This window comes from Chlorocebus sabaeus, chromosome 6, assembly GCF_047675955.1.
Source record: "Chlorocebus sabaeus isolate Y175 chromosome 6, mChlSab1.0.hap1, whole genome shotgun sequence".
In the NCBI taxonomy this organism is placed as follows: Eukaryota; Metazoa; Chordata; class Mammalia; order Primates; family Cercopithecidae; genus Chlorocebus; species Chlorocebus sabaeus.
In genome coordinates, this window is record NC_132909.1 from 1,135,090 (window position 1) to 1,160,124 (window position 25,035).

The window sequence follows — 25,035 nt, forward strand, 5'->3', positions numbered from 1 at the left end:
ATTTTCCCGGAAGGCAGTCTAGAACAAGTCAGAGAAATGTTTCAGAGACCTGTCCTTTCAGATTCTGTAAAGCACAGCAAGTTCCCAAAGGATGAACGTCCGAAGGAACATGGCCAACCGTAATGAACTGGTCTTCCACGCATAGCGATCAGCTCTTTTGTGCTTGCCAAATACTCACAGAACGAAGCTCTGGAGACTGTTTTATGATCTTCAATGTGCTCTGCTGGGACAAGAAAAGACCCAGACATGGCATGATGGGGAGTTTGAGGAGGAATATCTTTCCTTTCTGAATAATCAGTTACTGTCTTTCAGCCTACCCAGTAACACTTTATTCACATGATACTTATTACTTTATATCTGAGATATTTTCCACTTACTTTAAGAAACTGAAACCTAACTGAAAAGGAAAAGCGACTTATCTACCATTATCTGCCAGAATAGTGTGGCCTTCCACCAGTCAAAGCCCTTGTGCAAAGAAAGCATCTTACTCCTGAGATAAAGGTTTGGGAATGCATGATCTCATCTCATTACTGGAAAGTGATTTATCATTTCGCCTGAAATTGTATCAACAGTGTCTGCACAGGGAGTTGAAATCGTCTCTGAATAACTCTTGTGAAATGGCTATTACTGAAACTATTGATGATGATTATGTAGTTATCCAAAGAAACTGGCAAAAACAGTTATAGAGAAATATATTTGTGATAGGAGGAAAAAAGCTAAGGTTGTCCTAGAACCTTGGACACACTCAAATTTGGTGTCCAAAATCTGATTCTTTTTCAAACTTGAAAACATTGTGCATTAACAGCTTGAAGGGAGAGGTAAAGACTATACATTAAAAGAGTTACCAGAAAAGTAAAACTGAATAGGAAAACTGTGCTGTCGCATTTATTACTCTAACATGTTTGATGAACACTCATTAGATGCCAGGTACAATACTAAGTGCATGGGACACATCAGGAATAGGGTTGCCAGCTGTCTGTGATCCAATAAGACATGTAAGACATATTTAATGAATTAGTCCTCAGTCCTGTATTGACTTTGTCAGGTCACTTTAAATGTCCTGTATTCAGCTTTTTACAATAAATTACAAAACCTCAGAAGTCAGAGCTATTTTTCTACCACTATAATTATAAATTAAATCACTTAGTGGCTATGTTAAATTAATTTAATTGTAAAATAAATTTTATTAAAATAAAATTTAATTGTAAATTAAATCACTTAGTGGTTATGTTAGCTGAAAATCATACCCCTACAAATAAAGATATAGACATAGTCTTGTGATCTCTCCTGCAGAAAGAAGGAAGGAAGGAGAAACAAAGAAGGAAAGGAAAGGAAAAGAAAAGAAAAACCACCCAACTGAAGGTCTGGAAGAGTTAAAGCTGCTCAGGAGTGCCAGCTACATGGAAGCTAAGACGGGAGGATTACTTGAGTTCATGAGTTCAAAACCAGTTTGGGCAATATAATGAGATCCCCATCTCTGAAAAAATTGAAAATTAAAAATATGTTAATGATTTACCAACAATACATCCCTACCATCCTACAATTTATTTTGAGATGTTTACCAAGAGAAATTAAACAAACTTTTTTTTTTTTTTAGACAAAGTCTCTCTCTGTCGCCCAGGCTGGAGTGCAATGGCGCAATCTCAGCTCACTGCAACTTCCACCTCCCAGGTTCAAGTGGTTCTCCTGCTTCAGCCTCCTGAGTAGCTGGGACTACAGGCATGGCCACCACGCCTGGCTGATTGTTGTACTTTTAGTAGAGATGGGGTTTCACCATATTGGCCAGGCTGGTCTTGAACTCCTGGCCTCAGATGATATACCCGCCTCAGCCTCCCAAAGTGCTGGGATTACAGGCATGAGCCACCTTGCCTGGCCCAAACATCCATCTAACACTTGGTGACAGGCCACATATCTTTGAATATATATATATATATACCAAAAAGTTAAAAATTATCCAAGCATGGTAGTGTGCACTTGTAGTCCCAGCTACTGGGGAGGCTGAAGTGGGAGGATTGCTTGAACCTGAGAGGTGGAGGCTGCTGTGAGTGAGGATCACGCCACTGCACTCCATCCTGGGTGAAAGAGTGAGATCCTGTCTCAAGAAAAAAGCAAAAAAATCTAAAACTTGCGTGCCTAAAACCATAAAACTGGGCACACTTAAATATTTCAAACGTCTTCTCTGAGTCCCTGAACTCACTCAATTTTGACTTATAATCTTTATGAAATGGAAAGCTTGAAATTTACATCTAATTATATTAATTTGTTTTTCATGTAACATTTTGTGTGCTCTGGGATCAAAGAAAGACTTATCAGAGGGTGAATTCTGAGATTATTTTGCGGGTCTCCCTCTAAAATTGTTTTCTTTCCATTTTCTATTTCTTACTCCCTGTTTGACCTTTGTTAATTTTAATTTTTTCTGACGTGAGTAGCTTGGTTGGAGGATAATATGAGATGGTGCTTATGAATGCTCCTAACTCCGGGCATGTCACATCATAGGTATTAAATATAAATGAAGTTTTCTCCTCCGTTCTTTCTGTATTGTTGTATCTTCATTTCTTTTTCTTCTCTCTCCTTTTCTTTAAACTCCTAGTTTTGTTTGAATTTTTTCCCATACTCTACCTTTAATCTGTAGGAGACAAAAATTCTAAACATCCCATTCTCAATTGCAAAATAAACTTTTAAAATCCCCCAGAGATTGCACAACCTAGTCCACCATGTGAAACACCTGAGCATTCCTCCTAGGGCACTGAGGTTAGGCCTAAACACCCTATTGTGCCCACTTCAGCCATCTCCTGCCTGCGAGCGCCATCTGCTGCCTGTTAGCCAGAACATCCCAGCGCTGGGTAAGAGGACTCCCTGATCACCGCTGGATGACCCTGGCCTGCCTTCTCCGGGGATGCCCTCAGAACGCTCACGCCCCAGCCGCTGCAGCCCCTGAGGGTAAGAGGACTCCCTGATCACTGCTGGATGACCCTGGCCTGCCTTCTCCGGGGATGCCCTCAGAACGCTCACGCCCCAGCCGCTGCAGCCCCTGAGGGTAAGAGGACTCATGATCACCGCTGGATGACCCTGGCCTGCCTTCTCCGGGGATGCCCTCAGAATGCTCACGCTCCAGCCACTGCAGCCCCGAGGGAACACAAAGAGCTGTGAGGATGCCCCGGTTCCTCCACTTCCCTTCTGGTGGTTGGAATCGGGGTGCTCACTCCCCTCCTCTATGTTTTTTTCCCTCCCGGCCCCCAGTATGAGAAAAGCCTCCTTAAAACCCCTCCAAACACCCCTCTCACATGTCTCATCCTGAACCTCCAAGCCCTAGGCTTCGTGGATTTCATTAAAACCGAACACCTTATTTTCCTCTGTAATGGGGCCTGGCCCCAGTATAAACATCCAAGACCTTTGAGCCTTAGGCTTGGCAGACTCCATTAAAACCAAACACCTTATGTTCCTTTGAAATGTGGCCTAGCCCCCGATGTAAACTGGACAATAATAGTCAACAGCCGGAAAACAAAACATTCAACTTCCAATTTAACGTGATTTAGAAAATTTCCTCCAACGCAATGACAAGTGGTCCAAGGTACCCTACATCCAGGCTTTTGCTTGCCTTCGTTTGTGCCTTTCCGTCTGTAGGTCCTGTTCACATTACAGATTCTGCTCTTAAATGAGAAACCTGCCAAAATGCCTCCTCTTCCAGACAAACCTTCCTCCTCCGATTTTGATCCCACTGATGAAACCACCCCATTAGCCCAACTTCCACCACCCTCTCCTCCTCCTCCCCCTTCGGCTCACATACCCCCTTATCCCTGTCTTCCATCTTCCCTTCCCTCTCCCAGTCATGCCCAATCTTGTATCAAGCCCCCTTCCACTGAAAACCAGACACATGCCCAAAGGGCCTCCAAAGTTCTCCTCTTGAGGGAAGTCGTGGGGGCCCAAGGCATAGTCCAAGTTCATGTTCCTTTCTCCCTAGCCAGCCTCTCCCACCTTGACAAGAGATCTGGCTCCTTTTTCACAAATCCCACCTCCTTCCACAAGGAATTTCTCTATGTCACTCAATCTTATGACCTTACCCGGCATGACATTTATGTTGTCCTCTCCTCCTCCCTCACCCTGGAGGACAGGGAACATATCTGGACAGCCACCAGGCCCAGGCAGACAGCATGATGCTGCATGATGCCTTCACCAACAAGATGCTGCTCATAATGCAACAGGAACCTTAGCTGTCCCCAGAACTAACCCCTGTTGGGATTATCAGATAATTTCCACAAACAGAAATGAGGCCATATAATAACTCCTAGTTGGCATGGATGAAGCCACCCTTGGCTAGGCGTGGTGGCTCACGCCTGTAATCCCAGCACTTTGGGAGGCCGAGGCGGGCGGATCACAAAGTCAGGAGATCAAGACCATCCTGGCCAACATGGTGAAACCCGTCTCTACTAAAACTACAAAAATTAGCTGGGCATGGTGGTGTGTGCCTGTAGTTCTAGCTACTTGGGAGGCTGAGGCAGGAGAATTGCTTCAAATGGGGAGGCAGAGATTGCAGTGAGCCAAGATTGTACCACTACACTCCAACCTGAGCGATAGAACGAGACTCCATCTCAAAAACAAACAAACAAACAACGACAACAACAAAACCTTAGATACATTCTCCCACCATGGCTGCCAGTCTCAAAGGTATTACTAAGGCATGTTCCATTTGCACTCAAAATTCCCCTCAGGGAGCTCTCAGACCACCTCCTCTCCCCACACACCAAAGACACCAGGGCAGAACTAGCAAATCAGCTTCACCCACATGCCTCCCATAAAACAAGTCCAGTACCTTCTGACCATAGTAAACACATTCTCTGAATGAAGAAAAGCTCTTCCTACCACCACCGAAAAGGCATACATCATCACTTCTATTCTCCTCACCCATATTATTCCCCAGTTTAAACTCCCCTCTTCCATCCAGTCAGACAACAGGTCAGCATTTGTTTCACAGGTTAACTAACAGCTGGCAAAGGCTCTAAACATTAAATGGGACTTCCGTATCCCTTACCACCTCCAATCTTCTGGAAAAGTTGAACAGGCCAATGCCCTTTTAAAGCAACAACTGGCCAAACTCTCCCTAAGAGGTTAAATGGCCCGTAATTCACTTTTCCCATTGGTCCTCACTGTGATTCACTTTTCCCATTGGTCCTCATGTGTTTACAAGCCATTCCCTGCAAGCCCCTCAGCCTAAGCCCATTTTAATTCATGTGTGGATGCCCTTGTTTCCTCCAGAATCTCCCTGTATCTCCCCATCTCCTATACAGGATCCCTGGCCGGCATTACTCCTCACTCAACATCTAATAAGACAGTACGCTAACGCTTACTTGCCCAAGCCTGAAAGTCCATTCTCCAAATACTTTTTCCTGCCCCTAGAACCATGGGACTGAGTCTGGATCACAGACTCCTCCCCTCTCCAACCTAAGTGAACGGGTCCTCACCAGGTTACCCTAGCGACTCCCATGGTGGCAAAGCTAACATCCTCTCCACACTCACTATTCCAAACTAAAACCAGCACCAGACCCACATCCAAACATTTTCTTACCCCAAAAATATTCTTCCTTTCTCACAGGACCAACCTTGCTGTGCTTAAAAAAAAAAAATTCCAAAAGTTGCAAATCCAGGAGGCCCTGGTCCTTAACTCTCCACCTCCAATTTCAAATCTTTTATCTCAAACCTTGTTTCAGATCTTTCCTGGCATCCCTTCCCTAAGTCCCTGAATAGTCCACTTCAATTTCTCACACAAATCCAGTGGTTCACATCTCTTTCTGTTAACCCGTGCACATGGACCCAGTCAAAAACAAACCTGTATCTCACCTACTCAACCAATCTATCCCCAAAACCTGTTTAGAATTTTGCTCAGCTAAACACCTTTCTCCCCCAATCCATCAAATTCACCCATACCGTCACATGCAGGGTTGTCACCCTCCTTCACCTCGTAATCTCTAAACTAAATATGTTACAAGTCAAATTTCATAATGCACCCATGGGGATCCTATATCTACCCCAAATTTACTTGTATTCTTGGCCTTTTTATGTCTCAGCCAAACCTACCCTAAACCGGCCCATGATGCCTTTGTTGGACAGATTTCCCCATCCCTTTGTAATTCTACCCTCACTCGTTACCAACCTTTCCCCTCTCTGCCAGCACCACTCTCCTTGTATTCAACTTAAGGGCACTCCCTGGAAAAAATATACAAAAAGTTCCCCCAACTGCAACCTTTATCCTTCTGCCCTGTCAGGACCACAATGGCTATTAGTCAACAAAAGCCCATTTCTTCCTCTTTCTCCAAAAGCAAACAGCCCTCCCCACCTCCTCCACCTTCTCATGGCTCACTGGCTTCACTTACAACCTTTTGCTTGTCAACCCCTCGTCTTTTCTTTCTGTGTGGCACAAACTCCTTTTTTTTTTTTTTTTTTTTTGAGATGGAGTCTCCCTCTGTCGCCCAGGCTGGAGTGCAATGGTGTGATCTCGGCCTACTGCAACCTCCACCTCTGAGGTTCAAGTGATTCTCCTGCCTCAGCCCCTGGAGCAGCTGGGACTACGGGCACCCGCCACTGCATCTGGCTAATGTTTGTATCTTTAGTAGAGACAGGGTTTCACCATATTGGCCAGGCTGGTCTCGAACTCCTGACCTCATGATCCATCCACCTCAGCCTCCCAAAGTGCTGGGATTACAGGCATGAGCCACCGCACCCGGCCTCAAACTCTTATCTTTGCCTACCAAAAAGTTGGTCAGGAACGTGCACCCTAGGGTTTCCATCTCCAGACATTAACATTTTGCCTAACAACCAAACCATTCAGGTTCCTTTAGTAATCCCTATTTCCTACTTCACACACAGCAAGCAGGCTGTACGCTTCATTCCCCTGTTTACAGGACTAAGCATCTCTGCTACACTGGGCACCAGAATAGCAGGTTGCCCCTTGCTTAAAGCCCCTAATCTTCCTCCTCCTAATAGTACCAATTGGCTCATGCACATTTTATATCCCACTTTATCTCTTGAAGGTTGAACTCCCTTGTCCAAACAACCACCCAGAAACATATTAATACCATCCTTCTCTTCCGCCAAGTCTGGTATCAGTGCCTCCAGGTATCAGTGCCTCCAGGAAAGCAGCTGTGAAGCCAGATGTCCACTGCTTCAAAATCCAAACTCTGATTACAGCACCCCTGTTCAGCAGGAAGCAGCCAGATAATCAACAATGTCCTTTTATACTAAAGTAAAAGGCAAGCATGTCAGTCCAAGCCGCACCATTTTGTAAACCTCCTGCCACTTCACAGACCCTGATCAGAGTGAAATATTCCACAGGCGCTTGGGCCATGAGTAACATCCTGTCCAACCACTTGACTTATTTATCACATACTGCTGTGCAAAGGCCCAAGAACATCCTTATCAACATCCCCCTGGGCAGCAAACCATACCACCCAGACCTCTCCTGCCCAGACCCCTATTTACCCCAGCCTGTAAGTGGCAGTGGGCTCCAGCACTAAGCTGGTCCCCCTCTGCAGGTTCTTGAAATCAGCTGGTGTTACTGTTGAGTCAATTTGCCCTCCCTGTGTCTTTTCTTTTTTTTTTTTTTTAGTAGAGATGGGGTATCATCGTGTTAACCAGGATGGTCTAGATCTCCTGACCTAGTGATCCGACCCGCCTCAGCCTCCACAGATGCTGGGATTACAGGCATGAGCCACCACACCCAGCCCTCTGTGTCTTTCTTTAACCCTCGCCTTCCCTTCAAAACCTAACAGGGACAGTCGCAGTGATGTCTGTAGCAGTGGGCAGAGTGGGGAGAAGTCTCCCTCTCCACACCTGGGCCTGAGCAATGGGGCCACTTGGCTGCTGGGACAGAACTACACCCCTCCCTTACAGAGCTGATCACTGTGCTCACATCTTTGCTGGAGGCAGCGCCATCTCTCACAGCCTGCAAAAGGGAGGTATTTGGGCACTGGAAAGTACGGGCTCTGGTTTTCTTTGTCCCAAGAAGTGCTATCTTGGTATGCTGCACTATCCCTCTGGAGCAGCACTCCCTAAGGGCTAGACCACTGGCAACCTTGCCGCCACCCTGGGTCCAGCCAGCCCTGTGCAGCTCCCACAGTCTGAATGGGCACCATGGAATGTCTTTGGGGACTCTCATATGTGGGGAAAGACAGACAGATCAGACTGTTAACAGTCTGATCATAATGTGGAGATACAAGGACTGAGGTGGATTTTTTGTTTTTGTTTTTGTTTTTTGAAATGGAGACTCGCTCTGTTGCCCAGGCTGGAGTGCAGTGGCATGATCTCGGCTCACTGAAATCTCTGCCTCCTGGGTTCAAGTGATTCTCCTGCCTTAGCCTCCTGAGTAGCTGGGATTACAGGTGTGTGGCACCTTGCCTAGCTACTTTTTGTATTTTTAGTAGAGACGGGGTTTGACCATGTTGGCCAGGCTGTTCTTGAACTCCTGACCTCGTGATCTGCCCGCCTCAGCCTCCTAAACTGCTGGGATTACAGGCGTGAGCCACTGCACCTGGCCAGGACTGAGGTTCTCTAGGCAGGAAACAGTCCCCCAACAGCTGCACCCCAAGCATGGTATTCCACCACTGCCACTTGTTCCTGGGGGAGCAAGCAGTCCAGCACAAGTTGGTAGTCTAATGTAATGCCCTCAAGAAGTCACCAAATTGTTGCCCACACCAGTATTTGGCTTTGCAGGGGTGCTCTCCCACAGTTCAGATACCAGTGTTCACCACAGGGGCAAAGGCAGCCAAAACACTTCAACATACCTGTATTCATCTATTTCCATACTGCTATAAAGAACTGCCTGAGACTGAGTAATTTTTTTTTTTTTTTTTTTTTTTTTTTTTGAGGTGGAATCTCACTCTGTCACCCAGGCTGGAGTGCAATGGTGCGATCTCGGCTCACTGCAACCTCCCCTTCCTGGGTTCACGCCATTCTCCTGCCTCAGCCTCCTGAGTAGCTGGGACTACAGGCGCCCACCACCACGCCCAACTAATTTTTGTATTTTTAGTAGAGACTGGGTTTCACTGTGTTAACCAGGATGGTCTCGATCTTCTGACATCGTGATCTGCTTGCCTCGGCTTCCCAAAGTGCTGGGATTACAGGCGTGAGCCACTGCGCCCGGCCCAAGACTGAGTAATTTTTAAAGTAAAAAGGTTTAATTAACTCCCAGTTAGTTAAACACAGCCTATACACAACCCTTTTGTTTCACAGTGGAAGAATGCTTCAGTTACAGAGGATAGATTTATTAATTCACCAGGCATGACATGACACACTTCAACAGAACAAAAAAGCACTCATTTAGCTTGAAACAAGGAAGACGTTCCAACACACAGGTGATGGGGCAGCACAGCCTACGTGGGCTTTTTATCTTTAGGGAAGGCTCGAGGCCCATCCCTATGCAGATGATGCAACTATGGTTTGAAACTTACAGCCCAGGGAGGGTACAGGAATTCATAAAATCATTGAATTAGTTGCTCTGACATTGACCTTGGCTACAGGAGGTACACAGGTCCTTAGGTCTTTGGAATTCCTGTAATACCGCACCCCACATAGCCATAGTTACTGGGACATTTGTGAGTGCTCGTTTAGAGAGGACTGAACCACCCTACTGCAGTCTCTCCCATGTCCTATTAATCCAACCACTATTTATTTATTTATTTATTTATTTTTTGAGACCGAGTCTTGCTCTGTTGCCCAGGCTGGAGTGCAGTGGCCGGATCTCAGTTCACTGCAAGCTCTGCCTCCCGGGTTTGTGCCATTCTGCCTCAGCTTCCCGAGTAGATGGGACTACAGGCGCCCACCACCTTGCCCGGCTAGTTTTTTGTATTTTTTAGTAGAGACAGGGTTTCACCGTGTTAGCCAGGATGGTCTTGATCTCTTGACCTCGTGATCCACCCGCCTTGGCCTCCCAAAGTGCTGGGATTACAGGCTTGAGCCACCGCGCCCGGCCCACTATCATAGAATATGGCTTCCAGCTGGGCACAGTCACTCACACCTGTAAATCCTGGCACTTTGGGAAGCCGAGGTTGGTAGATCACGAGGTCAGGAGTTCGAGACTAGCCTAGCCAATATGGTGAAACCCTGTCTCTAATAAAAATACAAAAATTAGCCGGGTGTGGTGGTATGCACCTATAGTCCCAGCTACTTGGGAGGCTGAGGTAGAATTGCTTGAACCCAGGAAGCAAGGTTGCAGTGAGCCGAGATCGTTCCACTGCACTCCAGCCTGGGCAACAGAGCGAGACTCCGTCCAAAAAAAAAAAACGAATATGGTTTCCATCTGGCCCTAAAGGTCAATAGCTAGGAACATACACCTAGATAGTGTTTTACTTCAGGACACATAGCTCCCAGCAGGTCACAAGAGACAGCTATCCCTCCTCAGTGCAGGGGAAATACGGGATATCTGTGTAGGGATACCCAATGCATACTGTTGCCCAATGTCTTAAACATCAAGGCAACTGTTTTCTCCTCAAATTGTACTCTTCTGAATACAAATAACCTTTGTACTCAGGGCTTGAGATTTTGTGCAGAAGTCCTTCAGACTTTCCCAGGAGGCTTCTCATGGCAATGCAAATTGGTCCAAATCTGCATGAGAGCTGAGCTTTTGCTTCCTACTACTCCCTCTGGAGCTCACAAAGGTCCCACAGAAAAAACATTCATGCTTTTATTCTAGCAGAGACCAATTCTGTTCAAAACCCACTGCAGACAGTGACTAGATTTCCAAGAGTTAAGGTAGCTTAAACAACGTGACCTTTATTATCACAAAACCAACCAGGGTATGTGTGTGCATTTGGGGTGAGAAGGAGTTCACAGTGTAGGTGACTGGCAGGTTGGAAAATTCCATCCCAAGTGTCATGATGACACAGGATACTTTCAGTGCCACTTCACCAGCCAGAAACCTCCATGGCCGAAGCACCTCTGCCCAGACATCACTTGGCCTGCTGGGCTCACTCCACCCACTCAGTCCAGCAGGCTGTGCTTGGCTCATGCTACCAGCCAGATCCTGTGCCCACTATGGCTCTGTGCTTGGCCTACAGCTGGTCCAGGCGTGCTGCGACCGGCTTCTGCCTTGGGAGCTGGTGTCTGGACAAGGGGGACACAGTAGCGCCCAAAAACTCAGAGACGCCAGCAACCATGGAGCCCCAAGGGGTGTTACAGGTTTTGCTCAGGGAATCCCAAGGTCTGAGCCCCAAGGAAGCATTACAGCTGATTTGTGTTACCGCTTGTCCATTCCTACCGTCCACACACTTCAGAGAATGGGGGTGTGGCACAGCTGGTTTGGTCCTGCCACCCTGTGTGGGCTGGCCTGGCCCTGCTGCCACTGCTTCCTGTCACATGGGGTGGCTGCCTGGGGCTGGTGGAAGGCGGGAGGGCTACAGTGTTACAGCTCCTTTCACACCCACCATTTGGCAGTTTCCGAGTTCTTGTCCCACAACCAAGAAGAATGACGTTATGTGGACATCAGAGAGTGAGCCAGGCAGGGAACTTTATTGAGTGGCAGAAAAGCTCTCAACAACAAGAGGGGACCCGAAAGTGGGTAGCCCAGTGTGTAGCTGGGTCCAGGGTTTTTATGGGCTCAGAATGGGGACTGCATACTGATTGGGCCATGGGTGGGCCTGGAAAAAGCACCATTCGATTGGCTAAAAGGCATTGAGGAAGTTCTCACTCGTCATGGACTTGGAACTGGCAGCTCAATTTTCAGGCTTTAAACTGTCTTTGGCTTAAAGTTTGGGTTTCACCAGGGACCCGTCCTTAGTCTGCCTAGGAATTTATCTGTGTCCTACCACTATCAATGAGATAACCAATACTTTCCCCTGGAGAAAGGAAATTTCTGCAATCTGCCTGCCAAAGCCAGTCCATGTCTTCTGTCCAAGGCTGATGTCTATGCCCTAATCAATCATAGGAGAGGGGGTGAGGCCTCCAAAGTGTTCAAGTGACTAGAGAATTCTTCAGATAGAGAACACAGCATGCTGCCATAACTGCGTTTTAATGTGACTAAAGTGCTACACACCATGGCTCTTTGCCACTTGGTAGAAAAGAGATGACTTTTTTAATAGGCCCTGGCAGGGGCATAACTCTGGCAAAGGCCCCAGTCAAGTTGAAAAGAGCAACACAGTTCACAAAATCTTCCCATATATCTGGCAGTATAGACAATATCCCTAGTGTGGATGTTTAGATGCAGGAGGCTCAACTGCTGGCTCTCTCCCTAAAAAACTAATCTCCAAAGCATTGCTCTACCGAGTTATTATGTTAACAAGGAAAGATCACATTGCCTTCACTTCTATTTTTCTCTAGGGTGAACGTGCTGGCACGAAATGAGATTAGGCTAATGGCTAAAGGCTTTCCAACATTCACTAGACTCATAGTACCTTTCTGGGTTTTTCTCATTGCAAGAAACAACCCAATGTCACTTGGATACACAAAATCAGAACTATTTATTACCTATAGCTAAGAATGAGAGAACTTGGGTAAGGTCCCACAGAGGGGTGCATCTGAGACAACAGCAACCTGAGGCTGCAGGGGACAACTTAGGGAAGGCAAGGGGATTGCATTAGCTATGTTTTCCATGTTCCCCGTGGATTGGCTAATTTGAATAATTCGGGCTGGAATACAGCAGTCTGGAGTGTGAAAGCCCACTAGCCTTGTCCTCAAAACTGAGTCTCATACACATATCTCAAATGTGTGGTACTGACATACAGACAGACATATGACCAATACAATAGAGAATCCACATATAAACCATGGCACATACGGACAAATGATTTTGACAAGTATGCCAAGACTACTCAACAGAGGAAAGACGCTCTTTTCAACTAACAGTGCTTGGAAAACTGGATAGCCACATGAAGTGGACTTTTGCCTTAAACCATATGCAAAAATGAACCCCAAGTGGATTAAAGATATAAATGTAGCCAGGCACAGTGCATTACAGCTCCTGCCTATAATCCCAGCAATCTGTGAGGCCAAGGTGGGGGGATCACTTAAGGCCAGAAGTTTAAGAACAGCTTGGCCAACATGGCGAAACCCCATCTCTACTAAAAATACAAAAATTAGCCAGGTGTGGTGGCATACACTTGTAATCCAAGCTACTAGGGAGGCTGAGGTGGGGTGATGGCTTGAACCCAGGAGGTGGAGGGTGCAGTGAGCTGAGATTCCACTACTGCACTCCAGCCTGGTGACAGAGCAAGACTCTGTCTCCAAAAGAAAAAAAAAAAAAAGACCTAAATGTAAAACCTACAAATATAAAATTCTTAGATTAAAACATAGGGAAAATGCTTGGCATTGGATTTGATACTAATTTTTTTATATATATATATAACACCAAAAGCCTAGGTAACAGGTAAAAATAGATAAACTGGACTACGGTCATCCCTTGGTGTCCGTGGGGGACTGATTCCAGGACCCCTTGTGGATACCAAAATCATCTGATGCTCAAGAGTTCCCTCACATAAAAAGGCATAGTATTTGCATATAACCTACACACATCTTCCTATATAATCACTAGGTTATTTATAATATCTAATACAATATAAATGCTATGTAAATATTTATTATAATATATGGTTTAGGGAATAATGACAAGAAAAAATGTCTGTTCGTATTTAGTATAGATCCAACTACCCTTTTTGTTTTCCAAATATTTCTGATTAATGATCAGTGCAATCCATGGATGCTCCAAATACTTTTGATCCATGGTTGCTTCGATCCATGAATACAGACCCCAGAGACAGAGAGAGTCAACAGTACATCAAAATTTAAAATTTCATCAAAGGACACAATCAACAGAGCAAAAAAGCAACCCATGGACTGGGAGGTAATACGTCAAAAGCATATATTTGGTAAGGAGTTAACATCCAGAATGTATTAAGAATTTCTACAACTCAACAAAAAGCAAAGAGTCCCATTAAAAATGGAAAAAAAGACTTGAATATTTTTCCAGATACACAAATGCCTAACAAGCACATGAAAAGATCCTTAACATCATTAATCATTCACAAAATAAAAATGAAAGACACTATGAGATTCCACCTCACATCCAACAGGATAGCTGCTATCCAAAACAAAAGGCACAACAAAAAAACCCAAAAAACAGAAATAGAAAAATGAACAATGTTGGTGAGGATATATATAGATTGCAATCCTTGTGCACTGCTGGTGGGAATGTACAATGGCACAGGTACTATGGAAAAAATTTTCTCAAAAATATTAAAAATAGAAATCCTGGCCAGGCGCAGTGGTTCACGCCTGTAATCCCAGCACTTTGGGAAGTCAAGGCAGGTGGATCACAAGGTCAGGAGATCGTGACCATCCTGGCTAACATGGTGAAACCCCATCTCTACTAAAAATAAAAAAAAAAATTAGCCAGGCCTGGTGGCAGGCACCTGTAGTCCCAGCTACTCAGGAGGCTGAGGCAGGAGAATGGCATGAACTTGGGAGGCAGACCTTGCAGTGAGCCGAGATCACACCACTGCACTCCAGCCTGGGTGACAGAGTAAGACTCCGTCTCAAAAAAAAAAAAAAAAAAAAAACAAAAGAAATCCTGTATGATCCAGCACTACCATTTCTGAGTATATACCCAACAAGAATTGAAAGTAGAATCTTGAGTAGACAATTGTATACTCATCTTCACAGCAGCATTATTTCAATAGGCAAAAGGTGGAAGTAACCTAAGCATCCCTTAACAGATGAATGGATAAATAAATGTAGTATATAAATAGCACAGAATATTTTTTCACCTAAAAAAGGAAGGATATTCTGACACATTATACAACGTGGGTGAACCGTGAAGACCTTATCCTAAGTGAAATAAGCCAGTCTCAAAAGATAAATACTGTATGAATCCACTTATATGAGGTACCAATAGATATCAAATTCATAGACAGAGTATAGAAATATAGTTAAGACATTTCTGGGGAAGTAGGGAAGGGGAATGAGTTGTTGTTAATGGGTCCAGCATTTTACTTTTTTTGCAAGAGGAAAAATGTTCTGGAGATTAGTTGCATAAAAATGTGGAATTTATATAACATTACTACCCAATTACAATAGTCAATGGTAAACTTTCTCCATTGTGAAATCTCTGATGTTTAATGAGGTTGGAGTTTTAGCTAAAGAATTCCCCACATTCATAGAGCACACAAGCCTCTCTTCACTGTGGATTTTCTGGTGATGAACCAGGTGAGACTTTCTAATAAAGGCCTTCTGGCATTCGCTGCACTCATAAGGTCTTTCTCCACTGTGGATTTTCTGGTGCTCAACAAGGATATGCTTGTGGCTAAAGGCTTTCCCACACTCTCTGCACTCATAAGGCCTTTCTCCAGTGTGATTTCTCCAATGTTTAATGAGGTTGGAGTTGTAACGAAAGAATTTCCCGCATTCGCTGCACTCATAAGGCCTTTCTCCCGTATGGACTCTTTGGTGTCTAATGAGTCTGCAGTGGTACCTAAATGATTTCCCACATTCACTGCATTTATAAGGCCTTTCTCCAGTGTGGTTTCTCCAATGTTTAACAAGGCTGGAGTTGTACCTAAACAATTCCCCACATACACTGCACTCATAAGGCCTTTCTCCAGTGTGAATTCTCTGATGTCTAATGAGTGTAGAGATGTACCTAAAAAACTTCCCACAGTCATTGCACTTATAAGGTCTTTCTCCGGTGTGAACTCTCTGATGTTTAATGAGTGTGGAGCTGTCCATAAAGAATTTCCCACATTCCCTGCACTCATACGGCCTTTCTCCAGTGTGAACTCTCTGATGTCTAACGAATGTGGAGCTGTACCGAAAGAATTTCCCACATGTGCTGCACTCATAAGGCCTTTCTCCAGTGTGAACTCGCTTATGTCTCATGAGTCGGTAGTTGTACATAAAGGATTTTCCACATTCTCTGCACTCATAAGTCCTTTCGCTAGTGTGAACTGTCTGATGTTTCATGAAATTGGCACTGTACTTAAAGAATTTCCCACATTTGGTACATTCATAAGACCTTTCTCCTGTGTGGATTTTCTGGTGCTCAACAAGGGAATAGCTGCAGGTGAAGGTTTTCCCACATTCACCACATTTGTAATCATTTTGTCCAGTCTGAAAGGCGTCTCTGTCCTCTGTGCCCCTGTATGGCTTCCACTCACTTTGAGGGCCCTGGTGCTGGAGAAGGCATGAGGTGGCTGGTAAGTCCTTCCAGTCCTCCATGCATGTGAAGATCTCTTCTGCCATGTGAACTCTGTGGTTCTTCCCAAATGAAGGTATCCAATCATCCCCTCTGGAAAGATTCTCTCCAATTTGCTGCTTTGGGTGCTGAAAAAGCTCTGCCTCACAAATATATATGTCTTGCTCAGGATGAATTCCACTGTGCTCAACCAGGCACAGAATGTCTTTCAACGGTGGGTCACATGTCTCACTAGGGTGGACCTTCTGGGTGGACAGACAGGACTTTGAAGTTGTAACCTCCAGCATTCCTACAGAAAAACCTTGCTGTGAAGGTGCCTCCTCATCCTCAGCTCCATGCCAACAACCTGTCAGAACAGAAATGCGGGTGAAGTGCATGCTCACTCTGATGGAGGAGGCAGCTCCATCACAAATGTGTGTCAGGCACACACACAAATAAGGTCAAGGGACTGGGGACATCATAGACATTAAGGCCAGTGAGAGGAGGGTCCATATGCAGGACTGGGCCTGGCGAGGGCCCATAATGGGAAAGCCTTGATGATGGTAAGCATACAAAGGAGGGATATGGTACAGAGAGAGAAGGCAGGATCTCCAACTAACTCCTCTGCAAACAGCCATCAACAGGCCATTGTTGCTGGAGACTGGAAAGCAGTGTGTAGAAGGTTCTCTCCAAACCCAGAGAAATCAGACTGTGACAGAGGAGCTGGTGTTCAGGGATACATGCAGACTTCATGCTACCTTAAATACAGGTCACGTGTTGGCAGGCATTCAAAGGGAGCAGTGGAAAACAATGGGTGAGGGGTGGTGGCCCCAGAAGTACAGACTGTGGGGCATTGGAGGTGCAGGGGCCAGCAATCATACTAGAAATGATAATGGGGAAGAAAAGGTAGAAATTTGTGGCCACTGGCCCTGACAGCAAACAATGGTGAGCACAGGACAGGTTCCCAGGGTGATTTGACCTCAGCTGTGACATCAACCCTTTTCCCAACTCCCAGGCACCAGGACCATGTCCCTGAGTCTCTAACGCCATTGCTGAAGTACTAGCCACCCTCTCAGGTGCCTAGGGCCCTCTCTAGGGGAAAGAGAAAAAGAGTAAACAGCACATGCCCAGAGAGATCGAGCCCATGGCATCTCACATTCTACAATCCTAAGAACTTCACACAAGAGTCCTATGTCCTGCACAATTAACCCAGTAGTCCCCAAAATTAGTGACCAGGGCAGTGCCTGAAATTCCACAGGAAGGCACCAAGAAATAGCAGCAAGAGAGAGGGGACAACAGAACACAGGTCTCATGTGTTTGGACAGAGTAAACTGATCAGGGACAGACAAGGCTGGTGGGGTCTCTATGCAAAATTCAACATTTTGGGTTCCTGAGCCCTTTCTTGTAAGCTTCAGAGCAGCAGGGATGGGGACGCTAGGAAAAAGGGGGTATAGAACACACAGCGTAGCCCTGCCTCCCACAGAATATATGCCAAGAAACAGGGAAAAGCAGCAGCACCCACGGTCTCACTGTGGGAAACGCAGAGTTGCCTTTGGGTAAAAAGGGATAACACAGCCCAAACTGGGACCCCGGGCAAGAGTGAGGGCCTTACCTAGTGAGATAACACTGCCCAACCTAGGACACTGGGCAAGAGTGAGGGCCTTACCTAGTGAGATAACACAGCCCAAACTGGGACCCTGGGCAAGAGTGAGGGCCTTACCTAGTGAGACAACACAGCCCAACTGGGACACTGGGCAAGAGTGAGGGCCTTACCTAGTGAGATAACACAGCCCAACCTAGGACACTGGGCAAGAGTGAGGGCCTTACCTAGTGAGGACAACAGGGCCAAATTCTCCAGCATCACATCGCGGTACAGCAACCTCTGAGCCTCATCAAGGTGCCCCCACTCCTCCTGGGAGAAATATATGGCCACATCCTCAAAGACCACACGGCCCTGCCAAATTGGGAGAGATGAATACATGAGTAGCTTCTTTTCAAGCTGTATTTACTTACGTTCTCTATTTATTTTCTACTTGTATTTACCACCCATTAAACACAGGGCCAAACTAACAGCCAAATGTGTTTCCATCTCCCCTACCATCCTGGGCACATATTCTAAACCACCCTCCATCTCTAACTTTCTCAAACCAGCCAATATTTCCCATATTCTAAGTCAACCCAGGGACAGGTACTGCTCAACTAGGGACAGTCCCAATAGCCCAGGTGTCCTGGAATTACTAAAACTAGCCAAACTATCCTGACACCCAGCCCTGCCTTGTTTCCCCTGGAAACCCCAACAGCGTCTGTGGACTAAACTAAACTTTCCCCTCACTCCAATTTTCCTCCTAACCAAATCTGGGGCCTCACCATGTGGCCCTGTGCTACGTGGTGTGCACCCTCCTTAGGGAAATGCAAGGAATAAATATCTTCTTTCAGTGTCATTGGCCTGTCCCTGGCATCACTCACTCACATCCATAAATTAAAACCCTATGGGTGAAATGACTGCTACATTTCTCTCTCCAGGATCTCATCCCTCTCCCCTATACCTCCATTCCTTGCTCAATCTCCTCCACACCCTCCCAGTGTGGAAGAGACACCACATCCCGGTGGCAGGAGTGACTTTTCTCTCCCCATTTCCATTGGCCACCATGTCCAGCACACAGAGAAAACACATGAAGGACAAGGTAAAAAACCACCATCTAGGATGTGGGCCTCCCATGGGGGGGATCCATCCTCTCCCGCCAGCCAGTTTCCATGGAGTCACCCAGATCTTGCCTCCCAAGACAACCAAACTCAGACTCATCCTCCTCCCTTGAGCTACCAGGGCCAGGGCCTGGGGCCTCCATTCACACTCCTCCTGCTTAAACATCAGTCTTTGGTCAGCACTCCAATCCCGTCTCTCACACCTCGACTCCTGTCAATTCCACAGACACCTCCCAGCCCACACCACAGCCATTTCCTTCACCTCCTAACAGGCCACACTGCACACGGAAACCAGGTGGTGCACGGCAAATATGCTCAGCATCCAGTTCACTCCCAGGCCTGCCCCAGAACACCAAAGTCTCCTAGCACCGGGGGCAGCCCAAAGCCCTGCTTTGAAGGTTCCCTACATGCCCCTGTTTCTCAGTTCACTGTCAGCAGCCCAAACCAACCATGTGAGGACTTCACATACTCTCAGCTGTGTCCTGCCTCATGGCACACTCTGGCCCATACCCAGGAAAATCACTCTCCACCAAAACCTCATTCCAAGCCCAGCTGCACTGACCTCCACATTTCCACTCCTGATATGGTTTGGCTCTGTGTCCCCACCCAAATCTCATGTCGAATTGTAATCCCCACATGTCAGGGGAGGGACCTGGTGGGAGGAGACTGGATCATGAGGGCGGATTTCCCCTTGCCTTCCTCATGACAGTACGTTCTCACGAGGTCTGGTCGTTTAAAAGTGTGTGTCTCTCCCCCCTTCATTCTCTCCGTCTCTCATGCCCCACCATGGGAAGATGTGCTGTGCTTCCCCTTCACCTTCCGCCAGGATTGTAAGTTTCCTGAGGCCTCCCCATTATGCTTCCTGGTAAGCCTGAAGAACTGTGAGTCAATTAAACCTCTTTTCTTCATAAATTACCCAGTCTCAGGTAGTTCTTTATAGCAGTATGGAAACGGACTAATACCACTCTTATCCTCACCTCATCCCAACTGATGCTTAGCAACTCTCCAACCTCACCGTATTACCTGCCTCAGCAACCCCATCATGTCCACTCTCCTTCAGAAGCCTTTCTCACTCCTATACTCCACCATCTCACATACACTCATCCCCACAAACACTCCATTCCCTCATTTGTCTAGTGACTCCCCCTCACCACACACGTACCCTGTAAGAGACCCAGGTCTCATGCCCCATTCCAATTCTCTATCGTCAAACAGCACTGCCACCATAACCTAGAGATGCTGTCACCTAAACTGAATCCACGGCTTCATCCTGGTCCATATGACAGCCACCATGGTGTGGACGTTTCCAACCTGAACTCCTCCACCAGGAGTCTCTGAGACATCTGTGGCCTGAACAAACACTGACTCCTCATACTCACTCTGAAAATTCCTTCTACTGCTGACTTCTCCCATTTTAGCTGATGGAGTATCTATGCTTCCAAACAAAAACCATGGGGCCACTCCTGATTCCCCTTCCATCCCACCTCCCTAGGTCCCTCACTCTCTACATCATAAAATGTGGGCAGCTCAAGTTAAAACTGAAGCTATGACCACCCTTGACAAGCCACCACCAACATCTACCTAGACTTCTGCAGGAGCATCCTCTCAGATCTCCCTGCCATTACCCTCACCTCCAGTCTGTCCTCCATTTAGAAGCCAAAGGAAGTCCCTTAAACTAGGGTCCTATCACTACCTCTTTTGCTTTAAATCTTCCCCATCTCCCACTTCCCTTAGAATAGAGACCCAGGACCTAGGCTGTCATTCCAGGCCTGATGTTTGTGTGTCTCTAGCCACCTCCCACTCTGCTCGCTATTCCTACCAGATGTAACAGACACTTGCAGTTCCCCAAAAATCCAGCTCAGTCTCTCCTCCAAACATTGAAACATTCTGAATCCTGTGCCCAGGAGGCCCTAACATATCTTATCAGATCAATTCTCAAAAACGGGGACCAGTCCATGTAACCCAGCATCCAACTTACAATACTGAAACTGGTGAAAGCACCCACTCTTCAGACATAAGAGAAAGACAGGAAAAGAGGTTCTGGCACCTGCCAAAACCATCTGGGAGACAACTGGAGTGGGTGGATGGTAGGAAGCACTCTACTCACCTGTGTAGGGTCCGTTTCTGCCATCACTAGGGGACCCTGAGGGAAGAGAAAGGCCATGAGAAATGGACAGCCATGGAAGGATCCTACAGGCTGAGATGGACCACCACTTCTTCTGCTCTGCCTGGGAGCAAACTGATCTCAATTCACCGCATAAAGTTCCTCAGGCCTCAGTGCTGCAGCTCTGTGACCATGGAAAAGAACTGAACCCACCTGAGCTTCAGTGTCCCCATCTGTAAATAGATTGTAAGAATAGTTGCCCCCTCACAGGGCTCATGTTAGTATCAAACATCAGTAGCATATACCATATATCAGCTGCTAGGGTCCATGAATTAATGCTTTTGTACATGTGTTCAGTACAAATGAAATAGTGGGGCTTTGAAATTTTCATGTATGTTTTTAGCTTCAGATTTTAGAGGATGTGATATTAAATTTTTCCATGGAAAGCAAATGAGATAAATTAACATCAAACCAATTATGAACCACTTTTGGAAATTTAACTTAATAACTTCACTATTAACTGCCTACCTGTTTGCACACACTTAAAAAGATATTGTCTAATTAGGGTTTAAATCAGTATGTGTTTCGTACATTATTAACTTAATGAGTTATAGAGAGGGGAAGAGAAGGCAGGTCAGGTACCGGTCCTTTCTGCAACCAGGTCTACCTGCTGCAGAATCTTCTAAAGTGAGCTTGCCAGGAGACCTTGGCTGGAGCAGCAGATCATCCCCTCTTGCCTTTACATGTAGAGAAGGGGAAAAAGCAGTGCTCTGGTCTGGAACCCAGCTACTCCACCAGTCTCAATAACATTTCTCTTGTTCAACAGAGAGTGGTCCTGAGGGTCAACCAAGCCTGCACATGTAGAATCGAAACCACCTCACACCTCAGCCTCCATCCCAGGCTATCTGCTTACCCAGTCCAGGCCTCCCTTTTTACAGATACAATCCAGAATCCCTGGTAGGCCAGGTCTGTGCCTTTCTGAACAGAGTATGATGTCTGTGGAGCCACCAATGATCTGGCCCCCAAGTCTCAGCCCTCTGCTCTCTCACCACAGAGGCCACCTGAAATGACAACCCCAAGATTTCCCTCAAATTAAGTCCATCTGACTTCAAATTATACTACAAGTTGGTAGTAACGAAAATAGCATGGTAATGGTATAGAAATAGACACATAGGGAGTATAGCTCAATGGTAAAGCATTTGACTGCAGAAATAAGACACATAGATCAGTGGAAGAGAATAAAGTTCCTAGAAATAAAGCCACATATCTATAGCGAACTGATCTTTGAGAAAGGCAACAAATACGTACACTAGGGAAAGGACACACTTTTCAATAAAAGGTGCTGGGAAAACTGGATTGCCAGATGAAGAAGAATGAATCTGGACCAATTACTCTTGCCATATACAAAAATCAACTCAAGATGAATTAAAGATTTAAATGTAGGACCTGAAACTAAAAATACGAAAAGAAAACCCAGGGAAACCCCTTCTGAACATGGTCTAGGCAAAAAATTCATGAATAAGACTTCAAAAGCACAAACAACATAAAGAAAAGTAGACAGATAGGACCTAATTAAACTAAATAGCTTCTGCATAGCAAAAAGACTAATCAACCAAGTGAATGCACAACCTGAAAAATGGGATAAAATATTTGCAAACTATGAATCTGACAGAGTATTAATATCCAGAATTTACAAAGAACTCAACAACAAACATAAAACAATAAAAAAACCTCATTAACAGTAAGCATAGGACATTAATAGACATTTTTCAAAAAAAGACATATAAATGGCAAAGAGACATATAAAAAATGCTCAACATCATTAATCACCAGACAAATTCAAATTAAAACCACAGTATCTCCTTACATCAGTAAGAATGGCTATCATTAAAATGACAAAAAATAACCGATGTTGCCCAGGATATGGAGAAAAGAAAAAGCTTATACACTGTTGGTGAGAATGTAAATAAGTACAACCTCAATGGAAAACAGTATGAAGATTTTTCAAATAACTGAAAATACAACTGCCATCAAATCCACCAATCCCACTACTGGGCATCTACCCAAAGGAAAAGAAATCATTATATAAAAAACATACATGTATTTTTATCACAGTACTATTCACAATAGCAAAGATAGGAAATTAACGTAACTGTTCATCAATGTATGACTGGGTAAAGAAAATGGGGCATATATATACACAAGGTAATACCACTGGGATACACACACACACATGCACACACACAAAAGAATGAAACTATGTCTTTTACAGCAATGTGGATGGAACTGGAGGCCATTATTAAATGAAACAACCCAGAAACAGAGGGTCAAATACCGGTCGGGCGCGGTGGCTCACTCCTGTAATCTCAGCACTTTGGGAGGGCGAGGCGGGCAGATCATGAGGTCAGGAGATCGAGACCATCCTGGCTAACACGGTGAAACCCCGCCTCTACTAAAAATACAAAACATTAGCCGGGCGTGGTGGCGAGTGCCTGTAGTCCCAGCTACTCGGGAGGCTGAGGCAGGAGAATGGCGTGAACCCGGGAGGCGGAGCTTGCAGTGAGCCGAGATCGCGCCACTGCACTCCAGCCTGGGCTACAGAGCGAGACTCCGCCTGGGGGTGGGGGGGGGGGAGTCAAATACCAAATGTTCTCACTTATAAGTGGAGGCTGAATAATGTGTACACATGGACACAGAGTATGCAACGACAGACACTGGAGACTCCAAACAGGTAGAAGGATGAGACAAAGATGGGTGATGAGAAATTACTTAATGGATACAATGTACATTATTCAGGCGATGGATACATTAAAAGCCCAGACTTCACCACTATGCAATATATCCATATAACAAAACTCCACTTGACTCCTTAAATTTATGCAGACAAACAAACGAAAATCCCAGAGACCTCCTTACTCAATCCGATCCTCAGACCATGCTCCGGCCCAGTCCACGCCCTCCATCCCTCTGGTATGGCCAACCCAATCCCCTACTCACACTCCACACCTTTATGTCCACCTGCCTGTGTGACATATCCATCTTGAGACATTTGAGAACCGTCATGTCCAAAATCCAACCTGTGATCTTCTCCCGGAAATCTACTCTTTATACTGACTTCCCCAACTCCATTCTTTCCAACGTTTAAACAGAAAAACAAACAAACAAACAAACACACACTTGAAACGGCTCTTCACTGCCTTTGTTCAGACATAACTGAAGCACCAGGAAAACCCACCGGCCCTATCCTTCAGGCCTATGAAGAATCTCATCACATCTCCCTCTCCTGTCACTGGTCCAGCCCCAACCATAATTCTCCTGGGTCTACTGCAGTGGATTCAGGGCCTTTTCGCCGGTCTCCTCGTATCCATTCCTAGCCTGGTTTTCCTAACTTGAAACTTCGAACTCTGGACCTGCCCCCTCCAACTGTCCGTCCCTTGACGACCTTCCACGGTTACTGGCTGCTTAGGCTGCCATTCCAAGCGAGAATTCACAAAACGCTCTCTTTCCCGCAGAAACCACACACACCCCGGGCGCCCCCACACAGCGCACTCGGCAGCGCCTCCATGCCCTGAACCTCAGGTCCCCGAAGGGAGCTCTGAGGCTGCATCAAACCGGCTGATACGGGGACCCCACACAGGAACGCCCCTCTCTTCGGGACAAGGGGCCTGACCGGCAGGGCCCCTTCTAGGGGCTTCAGCACTGGGAGGCGGGGGAGCCTGCGACGCGGCCCCCACCTCAGTCAGGTTCATCAGCAAGGCCTCCGCCAGCCCAGTCAGGGAAGAGCGGGGCGGGGACGACAAAGGCAAGACAAGGACACCGCCGTCCCCAGCGCTTGTCAGTTGACTCACTCCCGCCTCTCCGCGGTGGGAACCAAGCCGCTTCTCGCGCTTTTCCGCTCCGTCACTTCGGTGACGTCAGAGAGCGCCATAGGCCGGACCTAGTGAAACACCAGAGAGAACCAAAAAGACCACCACCAGGAGGACGACGGAAGTCCCGCCCCCCGACGGTGCGCACGCACGCACGCAGCTGTCACCTTCTAAACCTTTATTGGGTAAGTCGTGCCGCCGAGAGCTGCAGTGTC

The 25,035-nt window shown here is 46.2% G+C and overlaps 1 protein-coding gene across 6 annotated transcripts; it reads right to left on the reverse strand.

The window, feature by feature from the left end:
• Positions 1-13,823: 13,823 nt before the first annotated feature.
• ZNF548 (zinc finger protein 548) lies at positions 13,824-24,948 on the reverse strand. 6 transcript variants are annotated; one of them, XM_007998304.3, is made up of 4 exons: positions 24,803-24,948; positions 20,958-20,993; positions 17,975-18,101; positions 13,824-16,514 (listed from the first exon to the last, which is right to left on the reverse strand). In XM_007998304.3, exons 2-4 carry the CDS (start codon positions 20,979-20,981, stop codon positions 15,055-15,057), a joined length of 1,611 nt encoding a protein of 536 aa, XP_007996495.3. In that variant the 5' UTR covers positions 20,982-20,993; positions 24,803-24,948; the 3' UTR covers positions 13,824-15,054. The 6 variants fall into 6 exon arrangements, with proteins under 6 accessions (XP_007996495.3, XP_007996491.3, XP_037862339.2 ...); XM_007998300.3 differs by having other exon boundaries at positions 24,689-24,948; XM_038006411.2 differs by having other exon boundaries at positions 20,958-21,187; positions 24,689-24,948.
• Between the last annotated feature and the right edge of the window lie 87 nt (positions 24,949-25,035).

Bases quoted from the DNA above. Each gene is read 5' to 3' on its own strand.
- ZNF548 (XM_038006411.2), bottom strand. From the start codon at position 21,014: ATGGCCTTTCTCTTCCCTCAGGGTCCCCTAGTGATGGCAGAAACGGAC. The intron at 18,102-20,957 runs GTGAGTAGAGTG...CCAATTTGGCAG, and splicing joins CAGAAACGGACCCTACACAG to GGCCGTGTGGTCTTTGAGGA. The intron at 16,515-17,974 runs GTAAGGCCCTCA...CTGTTCTGACAG, and splicing joins GGCCCTGTTGTCCTCACTAG to GTTGTTGGCATGGAGCTGAG.